Raw genomic sequence first — 13,200 nt, forward strand, 5'->3', positions numbered from 1 at the left:
AGCAACCAGAAGGACACAGTTCTCAGAGCTCCTCTTCTCCAGGACATGTGAGGAACCCTCAGAAGCTACTGAAAACATGGTTGCCCATGCCTGCTGACTCCAGGGCACTGCCGAGGCTTCCATTGACTAGGGTCTCTGTTTTATGTTTCAGAATTCTCTAGATCCAGGGATCGAGCTGATGTCCACAGCACTGTATTCTTATATGAGCAGAATGGGGCTGTGTTGATGGGACAGCACCGTTTCATCCTGAGCTGTGAGCAGTCTGGTCTGGGCAGTCTCTTTTTCTTTTTTTTTTTGTGGCACAAGACCCTGTGTCCACTGTGAAGTTCATTTCCCACAGTCTGACCCACAACTGATGTCGTTCGGCTCTGCTCACAGCTCCAGGCCTTAGTTGTGCCTCTGCCTCCCAGGTTCCTTGATGAGGCCATACGTGGCCTCAAAGTTGAGGCCTCTGAGTAGAGAGCTTCAGGCTGGACCATACAAGCCCAGGTTCCGGGCGGCCTGGGAGATCCTGGGAGTTTTCCTCTGGGGAAATGGATAGTGAGCTGGTTTTCCAGCCCGGTGTGGCCTCTTTATGGCAGGAGGGCCCTGAGTGCCCATGTGGAAGCCAGATCCCACTGTCTTTGTCTGTGACTTGTCCGCTTGGCACTCAGGCTGGGCTGTTTCTGGGATGGTGGTTTCTTGCTGAGTCATCTGAGTGTCTTCAAACAAGCCTGGAAGCCTTTGCTCAGGCCCCGTGAACTTGTCCTTGTGTTTTACGTGGAGACTGGTTCCCTGGCGGAAGGTTTGGACCAGGCGGTGCATCTCTAGGTGTGTGTGCCACGGAGACTCGGGGGTCTGGAGACAGCCCTTGCCATCCTCCTCCAGCGTCTCCTCTGCCTCAGGAGCCGCCTCTTCCGCGGTCAGGGAATGCCTTCTCTCCTTGTTAATCCAAACAGCACTGACCATGGACTCGGCTGGGGCGGGCAGGTTCCCTCCTGAGAAAGCAAGGCACCGACAGGGTCACCGCTGGAAGGTACAAGGGCAGCCCTTGGTTGGGGGGTTCTCAGAGCTTTCAAGCTGAGAAAGTCCATGCCCAGGACATCAAGGAGGCCAGATCCCCAGTGCACGCTCTATCTCTAACACACACCCATTCATGCACAATTATTCATTCATTCCATTATTAAGTATAATGTGCCAGGCTGAGACAAAATCTACCCCTTCATGATATGGCCTAGTGAAGTAGAAAGTGAAAGTGTTAGTCGCAGAGTCGTGTCCGACTCTTTGTGACCCCATGGACCGTAGCCCACCAGGCTCCTCTGTGCGTGGGATTTCCCAGGCAAAAATACTGGAGTGGGTTGCCATTCCCTTCTCCAGGGGATCTTCCCAACCCAGGGACCCAACCCTTTCACTTTCTACTCCACTAGACCACGTCATAAAGGGGTAGTTTTGTCTCGGTGTTCATTACTGTATTCCCAAGTCCTGGAATAAACAATGGAGGAGAAAAGGAATAAGCAAACAAACATGGTAATAAAAGTTCCAATGGTAAGCAGTGCTGTGGAAGAAAATTCAAGAATGAGAGAGTTTAATAATAGACTTCAGTCTTGGCGGTGAGGGAGTGAACCCTAGGGAGAGCTGGGGAACTCACAGTTGAGGCTGACAGAACAACCAGAAGCAAGGGCGTGCACATGTCCACCCACAGGTGTGATTCATATACACTGGCCAGCGGAAAGGGGTTATTCTTTGGTGTTCTGGAGTTCTGATGGTGGGTTTAGCATCCAAGGCAGAGGAGGAGGGGCTGTGCTTGAAGCAGCTCCTTTCGGAGGACTGGTCTTTATCTTTTATCTCATAGCCACTGTCCTGGAAACATGTTTGCAGCCCCGTCTGCTCTCCTGCCCTGGCTTCAGGGATGAGCAGCTGGGCTGATGCCTCTGTTCCTTCTCAGGGGCATCTTTTTACCACTTTGTGGAACGTGGAGTTTCTTGTCAACGCTTGGTGGTGGGGGGTTGGAGGAATGACTGAATGTCATTTTCCTATAGAAAGGAGGCCTGTGACAAGCCTGGAATTGCCTCTGAAATGTCAGCAAAGCACCCTTGGGCATTCTGATATTTGTCACTGCAGAAGGCCCTGCAAGTGACAGCGTCCACAGTGGGAGTAGAGAGATGCTGCTGAAGAAGTAAAGCCAGGAGGAGCCCTGGAACTCCAGTGCTAGGGATCCAAAACACCTGCCATTTCTAGAACCTTAATACATCCCATAATGTTAAGAGGAAAGCTAATTCCAGAGCCTTCCTGCCGTTAATCAGCTCCCAGAATACCTGCCCCTCTGGATACAACTCCGCGTCTTGAGATGCTGAAATCGAGTTTTAGTGGGAGCCAGTCTCGATAACCACTCTGTCTTCCTGGGTCTCAGATGTGCTGGACACAGAGGACTCCTGTCTTCTAAATTCCCTCTACTTGCTTGGCTTCATGGAATTAATATTTCCTGGTTTTCTCCTCCATGTAAGAAAAATAAATTGTGGCAAGACCCATACAACATAAAACTTACCACCTTTAGGCATTTTGAAGTGTATTGTTCAATAGTGTTAAGTCCAGTCACGTGGTTGTACAACTGATCTCAAGAACTTTTTCATCTTCCCAGACTGACACTATACCCATTAAACAATTCTTCATCTCCTCCACCCCCACCGTGGCAACTACCATTCTACTTACTGTCTCTGGTTTGATAACTCCATGTACCTCATATGAGTAAATCACTACAGCGTTTGTCTTTTTGTGACTGGCTTATTTAACTTAGCGTAATATCCTCAAGATTCATCTGGGTTCATTCAAGATTCAGCATGTATGAATTTTCTTCCGTTTTTCAGGCTGGTATTCATCTGCTACCATTTCAACTGCTGTCCTCTCTGACTTTTCTTCCTCTGCTTGTGCCTTCAATAATTTAGCGTTCTGTACCTCTAATTGTCCTCCCAGCCTCCTATCAGTTTATGCATTGGTCCCTCACAATTTTATCCATGCCTGTGACTTCAACAATTTGTTGATGACCCCAAACCTATATCTCCAGCCCAAATTACTCTCCTGAGATCCAGGCTGGTTGGAAGCTTTACAGATAATTCCCTCAAATGCAGCTTGTTTAAAAAATTTTTATTTGGGCTGTGCCGGGTCCTAATTGTGGCACATGGAATCTTTAGTTGTGGCATGCGGGATTTTTAGTTATGGCATGTGGGATGTATTTCCCTGATCAGGGATTGAACCCAGGCTTCTGGTGTTGGGAGTCATAGCCACTGGACCACGAGGGAAGTCCTCGAATGTAGCATATTCACACGTTCATCTCTCTCTATCAGAAATATTTTTCTCCTATATTCCCTATCTTACTGGGTGGTATCACCATGCACCCTATTGCTAACATGCAGGCGGAATTGCTTTTTTGCCTTTACCATCATTTTTTCACTTCATTTTTATAATCTGAAAGTGAATGTGTTAGTCGCTCAGATTCTCTACTGTCTGAGCCACCAGGGAATCTGCCTGCGATGCAGGGGACTCGGTTTCAATCCCTGGTCAGAAGATCCCCTGGAGAAGGAAATGGCAACCCAGTCCAGTATTCTTGACTGGAGAATTCCATGAGCAGAGGAGCCTGGCAGGCTCAGTCCATGGAATCGTAAAGTGCTGGACACGACTGAGCAGCTAACCCTTTCACAGTTTGTAATCGGACTCTGATTTCTCCCTGGAGAACCACCTTAATCCTCACACCCAGTCCAAGTGCTTCAAGTGTCCTTCCAACTCAGTCTCATATGACCTAGTGACCTGGTCCTTAGCCGATCAGCACAGAAAGTCTCAAGGAGCTTTATCCATATTCATTTGTTTCGTTCCCACCACAATCTTATACTTTGGGGACTATAGTTATTCCCGATTGACAGATGAGGGAACTGAGTCACAGAGGAATTTATAGGATTTGTTCAAAGCCGCGCAGTCAGTCAGTGGCAAAGCTGGGGCTCAGGCTGTCCTTCAGTGACCAATTACAGGGACATCCCATCAGACAGCACACCGTTTCTCACAGCTAGAGCGGGGATGTGAACTTGCAGACTGCTGTGAAAGAAGTACCCCGAGAGACCCTGACTGAGCCTGTGGGTCAGAAGTCTTCCCTGGGGAAGCAGTGACTGAGCACTCCCCCTTGCCTTAACCTGTCCTAACTCATGACGTGGTAACTCATCACGTGGTGATGATGGAGGCAGGAGCTCTGAATTACAGGATGCAGGAGAAGGGGCCAGCAGGGAGGGTTGGGGCAGGGGTGGTAAATGCTATGCGGTGTGCTGAGTTTGTGATATCTTTGGGACATGCACATCACATAGTTTTGTGAGTCTGAATCACAGGTGTGTTAAATCAGCTTTCACTTGATACAGGTTTAATGAATGTTTGTTGAGTGAGTGAGTGAATAAACACCCTTGAGGATGGGAAAACTTTAGGAAACTGTCAGCTCTCCCTGCACAGATGGGGGTGCTGTTTGGCTGTGCCAGGTCAGTGCAGAAAGATCCCACTGGTTGGCCCAAGTCACACAAGAGGGGCGCTTTTAGCCCATGGCAGCACACTTCCTGTCACTTCCCAGGCAGTGAAGTCCCTCTGGCCCCTGATTCCCTCCCAGCCCAGCCTAGAGCAGGGTGGGATCCCAGGGAGTATGAACGATATAAACAACCACAGAAATTCCCTGGGGCACAGACTACACCTCTCAGAGGGTCTTCCTTCTTCTCTTGATTGGTTCCTCTGGGTTTAGAGGATGAGGGGCTGAGATTTGAGTCTTGTGCTCCTAACTTCCTCCTGGAATAAATTTGAGTTCCTAATGGAAGGAAGGCTTCTCCCCTGAAGGAGGGGCTTCTATATCTCAGTGCTTCTCCAGCTGGTGGGTGAGCCTGGGTGCCTCCTGGGTCCCTGGGCCCTGTGTTTCCTCTGGCCGATGCCCAGGCTGTTGGAAACATCACGTGTTCTCTCTCCAGAGCCCGTTTCCCTGGTTTGCAGGAGGTGCCCGAGTGAAACCCAGCCAGGAAGCACGGCTCCCATCTCCCCACGTGGCCTAGCGGGGGGGCCAAGCCTGGCTCACCAGGCAGACCAGTTCAGCAAGATCAGAATCTAAGAGCAGAGGCCAGGAACAGCCTGCCAGCCCCTCTGCTGGAGCCCCCTGCCTCAGCTGGCACCCAAACCAGCCCCTCTGTTCTGGCCCTGTCTCCCTGCGTTTGTCCACCGGGAGGGCCCGCAGAGGCCTGGCCCTGCGCTGCCCACAGCTCTGCCACCCATTCTGCCCACATCCAGGTCCTCTGCCCCCAGCACCTGCCCAGCCCTACCTTTCGGGAGCACCACAACGTGGGCCTGGGCCCTCTGCTTCCGTCTCAGGCCTTCATACTGGGCTCGCAGGAGCTGGATGTTAAGCAGGGGCCCTTTCCGGGGGGCCGGAGGCCCGGAGCCCTCGGCCATGTAGCAAGACCCCAGCTGCCAGAAGTGGGGCAGGGCGGGGCACGGGCAGGGCAACCCCTTCATCCGGATCCGGATCAGGGAGGAAAGCAAACACAGATGGGCGGGGCGAGGGGGTGGTGGGGCTCAGGGAAGTGAGGAGGAAGGTAGCCAGATCCCGTGGAGAGCAAGGTAGGGAGAGTGAGAAATGGAGGAGGGGAAATGGGGTGGAAAGGGCCCGTTGGGGGGCGGGGGGCTGCAAGAGGGAAATTGAGGGAGAGGGAAGGGAAGGAGGGGGTCCAAAGAGGGGATACAGAATGGAGGAAGAAGGTGACAGTAGAGATGGACGGCGGAGAAGCGTGAGGACTGGAGGGCAGCAGGAGGAGGAAGAGGGCAGGGAGTGAATAGAAGTGAGAAACTGAGGAGCTGGGGACAGAGCGAAAGGCAAGCCCAGCTGCTCAGATCCTTTTAGCATCCAAGGGATGTCCTGCTCCAGGTCCTTCGCTGCTTGATCCTAAAGTGCAAAATCCAGGAGCTCCCATGACGCCTCCTGTTTCCTGGCAGAGCTGGAGCTAGTGCTGAGGGAGGCCAGGTGCCCAACTTGGCTCACGCCTCTCGGACTGGACCGCGGATGCTTGTCAGCAAACCTGCCCGTTTGGTTGGCAGTTGGCAAAGGAGCTGGTGCCCAGGGGATATGCACCAGCATTGGGCAGAGGGAGACCGACCCAGCAGCAAAGGTACCCCTGAGACCTCCACTCACCCCCACGGTGCGCAACGCGGGAGAAAGCCCAGCCCCAGCGAGCCGTGGCCTCCAGCCAGCCCCACCCCCTTTGACATTCAGTGTAGCCTCTGTGGTCTCAGCGTTTCCCAACCAGTCAGGTTGGTGTTTGTCTTACCCACAGCTGGGTGCACCCTCCCCCTCTGCTTGGCAGCCCCACCATGCCTACATCCGGTTTGAATCCTAAACTCGGTCTCTCTTTCACACACATCAGCTTTGATCTATCCTGGGCTCCATTTGACCGATAAAGCTTTCTAACTTCTCCTAACACAGTTACCCAAAGTATTTGCAGAGGCAGTGGAAACAGTAGCAGCTGAATTTAGAGACATTTTGGAAAGCAGTGGGATGGTATTTAGCCATAGGATATTGGACAAGAGATGGAGCGTAAATCTTTGTTAGGTGATATATGCCATATGGGCTTCCTAGGTGGCGCTAGTGGTAAAGAACCCGCCTGCCAGTGCCGGAGACGTAAGAGATGCAGGTTCAAGCCCTGGGTTGGGAAGATCCCCTTGAGAAGGGAATGGCAGCCCAGTCCAGTATTCTCGCCTGGAGAACTCCATGGACAGAGGAGCCTGGCAGGCTACAGTCCATGGGGTCGCCAAGAGTCAGACGCGACGGAGGGTACGCACACAGCACACACATGCCATGCGCATGGAGGCTGTAAGCTGTGTCTGCTGTAACAAGGTACCACAAACGAGTTGGCTTCAACAGCAAGAATTCACTGTCCCACAGGTCTGAAGGCCGCAAGTCCAAGATCAAGGTGTCAGCAAGGTTGGTTCCTTCTGGGATCTGAGAGGGAATCTGTTCCATGCTCTCATTTTGCTTCTGGTGGTTTGCTGGCAACCTGGGGCATTTCCTGGCTTGTAAAAGCATCACCTGACCTTGGCCTTTGTAGTCACATGATGTTCTCCTTGTATGTGTGTCTCTGAGTCCAACTTACCCTTGGTATAAGGACACGAGTCCTACTGGATTAGGACCCATGCTAACGACCTCATCTTAAGTCAGCATTTCTATCTGCCATGATCCAGTTGCCAGATAAGGTCACAGTCTGAGGTACTAGTTAGGACTTCAACATCTGGATTTGGGGATCACACTTTAACTGCTACCAGGTAGAGAAGTGGTAGACCCGTCATGGAGATGGCACAGGAGAGGAGCAGACTGGGGCAATGGAGAGGAAGAGGGATTTGTTTTAGATGTGATGTTTGAAGTGCCTCTGTTCATTGAGTCATCAGGAGGGAGCTGGAAGCTTGGTAGGGAGATGCAGATGTCATCATTTGTGAAAAAGATACAGTTCATTATTGGAAAAGTTTTATCATTAGACAGTCATGCATACAGGGGATTGAGAGATGGTCTAAAGTTGCTTTCTTTTCCCTTTCAGTCCCCTCTAGCTTGTTCAAGTTCATGTTTGATGGGTAGAAGAGAGGTCTCTCCTGTGCACTTCCGCCTTCTTCTTTTCTCTTGTCCCAGTGTCTAACTTCTTTGTCTTGGCTTCTGGTCTGTCATTACGTTCTAGCTATTGAGAGAGGGGATGAATGGTCTAGGCTAGTGTAGCTTCTACAAGATTACGTCTTAACATAATTTCTGTGCTAACCTTTTGTTTAAATGGTCTCACTGTCTTTCCCTCACCTCCTCAAGACCTCCACAATTATCCTGGCTTGGGTTGAGGAGGGCTCCATCAATGGGAGAGTATATACTCCAGGAAGAGGGTTATGAAGGTGAAAATGTTCACCCTACCTCCTAAGAATGGAAGTCTTCAGCTCATATGTGGCAGCTGAAGTCTTAGGATTGAATGAAATTTCCAATTTAGGAGGCTATTTCAAGATACCAAGCTCTGGGAAGACCAATATTTAAGGGGCAGGTAGAAGTAAGAAGGTAATGTTGAAAAACATAAAAGGTGAAATCAAAACGATTGGAGAAAAAACAGTGAAGAGGGGCATCCCATACTGCCAGGAGGGAAAGAAATGTCACCAAAGAGCCCGGGTGGCCAAAACTGGAGAGACAGAATCTCCTGATCTCCCTTCCGGCCCTGTAGAATAGCACCTGAGAAATATATACAGAAGACTGGTTCTCAGTTTGGTTACACATTAAAATCACCTTGGGAGGTCTTTTGTTTTTTTTTTTTAATATTTATTTGTTTAGCTGTGCTGGGTCTTAGTTGCGACATGCAGAATCCTCGATCTTTCTTGTGGCATGTGGGATCCAGTTCCCTGATCAGGGATCGAACCCAGCCCCCTGCCTTGGGAGGTTGGAGTCTTAGCCACTGGACCACCAGGGAAGTCCCAAAACCACCTTGGGAGTTTTTTTGTTTTTTAACATTCATTTATTTATTTGGCTGCACTGGGTCTTTCGTTGTGGCACACAGACTGTCTAGTTGAGGCGTGCAGCCTCCAGAGTGCACGCGCTCAGTAGTTACAGCGTGCAGGCTTAGTTTCTCTATGGAATGGATCTTAGCTCCCCGACCAGGGATCGAACCTGAATCCTCAGCATTGCAAAGAGGATTCTTAACCACTGGACCACCAGGGAAGTCCCCCACCCTGGGAGTTTAAAAAAAAACACCCATGCTGCAGTGCCTCCCCTAAATATTCTGATTCACCTAGTCTGGGGTGGTGTCTGGATATTGGTGTGTGTCTAAAATTCTCCACTGCTCTGGAGAGTTAACTGCCCAGACTCTCGAGTCTCTGGGTTACTGGTTGAGAGACAGTGGTGGGAAATAGCCCAAGCTTCTTTATTCCTTTTTTTTTTTTTTAGTCAGGGAGCCTCTCTAGCAGCAGCTTCCCTGGTGGCTCAGATGGTAAAGAATCTGCCCACAATGGAGAAGATGCAAGAGACTCAGTTTCGATCCCTGGGTCAGGAAGATCCCCTGGAGAAGGAAATGGCACTTTTCCTTCTCAACAAATGGAATCTACTTCAGGATTCTTGCCTGAAGAATTCCATGGACAGAGGAGCCTGGTGGGTTATACAATCCATAGGGTCGCGAAGAGTAAGACATGACTGAGCGACCAATACTTTTCCTTTCTCTACTTGGAGCTGAAGATAATACGGGCCCCTCCATTCTAGTCCAGCTGCATCTGCCATAAAATTGGACTCCATTTCTACTGCATTTGACATCTGTCAGTCTTCATTTTTTAATAGTAACTGTTATCCTTTTCTCTGGTTGAATCTTTGTAGGTATTCCAGTGGGAATTAGGAGAGGCTACCAGCTGCTGGCTGCTTGCCTGTTAGAAGCTTAAATTCTTTCCTTAATTCATATGGTTCCTCTCTCTCTTTTAATACCCAAATCTTTCATCTATTTAGAATTGATTTTAGTATTAGAGTTTTAGATAAAGCATGAATCTAGCTATTTTTTTTCCTCCAAATAATTGCCCTGTTGCAGAGTACCACTTATCGAATAAACTTCCCTTTCCCCATGATCTGCAATAACAGAAATAATAGTGTAAGAAAAAAAAATTGGCAATGGTATCCCATCCCAGAGAGTCCTCTGAAATAAAAATATGATTGACCTGTAGCCCTTCTTGAAAAATGATAACAGCTACTACTGGAAGGACATGATTTATTATGCCGGTGGACTCACCAGCAGAGCAAGAAAAAAGCTTGCTTAGGGTTCAAGACACCAGAAAGGGATGAGATGCCCTGTTATTTGAAAAAAATTTTTTCTCTTTTCCATATGGTTTAAACTGTAGTGAAGCTGAAAATGAAAGTCCGTGTTGAGAGATAAGCACGTGTGTAATCTAACAAGGTCTCTGATGAAAGGAACCGCTTTCCCTGGAGCTCTCAGGAAAGCTTATAGTAAAGGAAATGAGACCTAGAGGATCCAAGTCCACTCCAGTTCAAAGGGCCCAGCTCCTCTATAAGACATGGGTGACAAAGGTGTCACTTATCACCAGAATACTATTCCAGAGAGAATCACTCAGACCAGAGGCACTATAAAGGCCAGCCAAGGGTGGGTGGAGATTCAGAGACTTGAAGAAGAAGCCCACAGGGGAGATGGTTTGTGAGCCAAAGTGCAGGAGAGCCAGGTATGTGTAGGAGTGGGTGGTCAACGGGAGTGGATTCCATCTTGGTGCAGGACTTAAGTCCTTTCCCCTAGAGACTCTAGGAAAAGCTTAAGATACCCTGCTCTTTAGTTTTTCCTCTTTTCTGTACTAATTTCCCACCCCACAGCTTGGTGATGTAGCTTTAGACCAAAAGGACAAGATGGTGATGGATAGGATCCTCCCTGGGTGTCTTCTTGCTGGGTCCAGTGAGAAGGGGGCTCAGCCTGATCGCTTTTGGTGAATGATGCCAGATTCGTGATCTCCAAAGAAGAAGCTTTAGCTTCGGGATCAGGACCAGACTTGATCATTCAAGAGCTTTTGTGTAGCAGAGTTTTATTAAAGTATAAAAAGGGAGAGAGAAAGCTTCTGACATAGACATCAGAAGGGGGACAGAGCGTGCCCCCTCACTAGTCTTAGCAAGGGAGCTGTATACTTTTTTAAATTGGTTATTACAGTAAATCAAAAGAATGTCTCAAGGTTGTAAAGGTCTTACTAGACCAACTCCCACAGTTTACTTTTAAGATGACAGGATTAGAACTAACAGTAGAAAGATCTTACTACTCCCTGTCTGACCCCATAGACTGTAAGTGGAATTCTCCAGGCCAGAATACTGGAGTGGGTAGCGTTTCCCTTTTCCAGGGGGATCTTCCCAACCCTGGGATTAGAACCCAGGTCTCCTGCATTGCAGGCAGAATTTTTACCAGCTGAGCCACAAGGGAAGCCCACTCCCATAGTATACATTTTAAGGTAACAGGATTAGTCAGAAGGTTCTCAAGAAAGAGAAACAAGTCCTCAAGCAGGATACATTCTTGTTATATAATCCTTAGTACAGAGTTTAAGCTGAGTTGTTTTGTTGTGTAATCATCAGCTCTGGGCTTAAAGACAAAAATGTTTTATGTGACTAAGACTAAGGAATGTTAAAAAAAAAAAAAAAGTTTGTCCTTTTCTCCTCTTTGAGAACTCCAGACTTCCTATCCCCTCCCTGAAAGCCCCAGACCCCTCTCTCCTCCTTGGGGACCCTGGACTTCTTATCAACATACCTAGAAATTGACTCTCTCAAGCCTATCTAGTGGACTGTGACTTGGGGTTCCATGTCGACAGGCAGGAATCCTGGTGAAATGGGAAAGGACTCAGGATGTCAAAGAGTGCTCCAGGGCAGGTGGCGGTGGTTTGGTCCCTAAGCCATGTCTGACTCTTGCAACTGCAGGGACTGTAGCCCGCCAGGCTCCTCTGTCCACGGGATTCTCCAGGCAAGAATACTGGAGTGGGTTGCCATACCCACCTCCAGGGGATTTTCCTGACTCAGGAGAGAACCTGGCTCTCCTACATTGCAGGTGCTTTCTTTACTGACTGAGCCACCAGGGAAACCCTCTCCAGGGCAGACAGACTCTTAAAGGTTCCCAGCTTTATGGAATGAGAGCGATTCCTCTATGGAAAAGGAGAGTGTGTATCAGACCTATGAAAACAGTGGCTTAATTCATTGAGTCCGGACGAATGTGGGCCAGATCTGTGCTCATCACTCCATGAACATAATCAGTTTTTTATTATGGTAAAATGTACATAACTTGAAATTCACCATTTGAACCATTTTCAGAATACAATTCAGTAGCATTAAGGACAGAGAAGGCAATGGCACCCCACTCCATACTCTTGCCTGGAAAATCCCATGGACAGAGGAGCCTGGTGGGCTGCAGTCCATGGGGTCGCTAAGAGTAGGACACAACTGAGCTACTTCACTTTCACTTTTCATTTTCATGCATTGGAGAAGGAAATGGCAACCCACTCCAGTGTTCTTGCCTGGAGAATCCCAGGGATGGCAGAGCCTGGTGGGCTGCCGTCTATGGGGTCGCACAGAGTCGGACACAACTGAAGCGACTTAGCAGCAGCAGCAGCAGCAGCAGCATTAAGGAGATTCACAAAGTCATACAGCCATCATGACTGTCCATTTCCAGAAACTCTGTACCCATTAAGCAATAACCCTTTATTCCTTTCCACCCACCCTCACCCCCAGTCCCTGGCAACCTCTATCCTGCTTTATCTCTATGAATGTGCCTACTTTAGGTACTTCATATAAGAGCAATCATACATTATTTTTCCCTTTGTGTCTGGATTGCTTCTTTTAGCATGGTGTTTTTAAGGTTCTTCCATACTGCAGTCTGTATCAGTACTTCATTCCTGTTTATGGCTGAATGATATTCTATTTTATGAATATAGTACATTTTGTTTATCCATTTGTCCATTGATAGACATTTGGCTTGTTTGTGTATTTTTTCTATTGTGAATAATACTTTTGTGAAAATGGGTACACAAGTATTTTAATCCTTTTTTCCAGTTCTTTTGGATACGTATCTTGGAGCAGAATTGCTAGATCGTATCGTAAATCTTTGTTTAACTTTTTGAGAAATGTGTATGGAATCAGACTTAATCCCTCTTGAGAACACTGTGAGATACAACATCACCATCCTTTCTCCTGAACTTTTTATATCAAATTCATCTCCAGCCCAGGTAGTTCTTCCCTGAAATATATCTCAAACCCGTACACTTGTCTAGACCTCCACAGCCACCATCTTGGTCTCACTTTTTCTCATTTCTTTCTCCAAGACCACTCAACAGCCTTGTAACTGGTTCCCTGCTGCTATACCATGCTCTCATATCCATTCTCTTCTCAGCAGTCAACCTCTTCTCTTGAAGTCACAAGGCAAATTGACTTATGTCTTCCCCCTAGTTAAAATTGATCTGTAGTTTCCCGGTGGTCTCAGACTAGCATTCAAGTCTCTCTATGAGGTCATGCATATCCTGGGTCTGTCTTACCACACATCTCTTGGTTGACTTTCCTCTTGCTTTCTACATTCTAAACCATATTTCCTACAAATATATTATACAACGTGCCTGAGATGGAGACCCACAGACCCCAGGGCAGATGCCTCCAGCCACCAACAGCTCATCTATCTAATCCCATGGCCCATACAAAAA

At 48.3% G+C, this 13,200-nt stretch overlaps 1 protein-coding gene and 1 long non-coding RNA gene across 2 annotated transcripts in view; one reads left to right on the top strand and one right to left on the bottom strand.

Moving 5' to 3' along the window:
* Positions 1-423: 423 nt before the first annotated feature.
* C3H9orf152 (chromosome 3 C9orf152 homolog) lies at positions 424-5,513 on the bottom strand. The gene is made up of 2 exons (XM_006048678.4): positions 5,310-5,513; positions 424-977 (listed from the first exon to the last, which is right to left on the bottom strand). Exons 1-2 carry the CDS (start codon positions 5,500-5,502, stop codon positions 466-468), a joined length of 705 nt encoding a protein of 234 aa, XP_006048740.4. The 5' UTR covers positions 5,503-5,513; the 3' UTR covers positions 424-465.
* Positions 5,514-5,881: 368 nt separating this feature from the next.
* The window catches only part of LOC102408483, a 55,196-nt gene continuing 47,877 nt past the window's right edge, over positions 5,882-13,200 (top strand). Inside the window, exon 1 of the long non-coding RNA XR_006550152.2 lies at positions 5,882-6,152. This is a non-coding gene — a long non-coding RNA (uncharacterized LOC102408483). The remainder of the gene's footprint in view (positions 6,153-13,200) is intronic.

Source organism: Bubalus bubalis, chromosome 3 (assembly GCF_019923935.1).
Source record: "Bubalus bubalis isolate 160015118507 breed Murrah chromosome 3, NDDB_SH_1, whole genome shotgun sequence".
Taxonomy (NCBI): Eukaryota; Metazoa; Chordata; class Mammalia; order Artiodactyla; family Bovidae; genus Bubalus; species Bubalus bubalis.

Coding starts and splice junctions, on each gene's coding strand:
- C3H9orf152 (XM_006048678.4), bottom strand. CDS start 5,502: ATGAAGGGGTTGCCCTGCCCGTGCCCCGCCCTGCCCCACTTCTGGCAG. Junction 978..5,309: donor CGTTGTGGTGCTCCCGAAAG/GTAGGGCTGGGC, acceptor TTGCTTTCTCAG/GAGGGAACCTGCCCGCCCCA.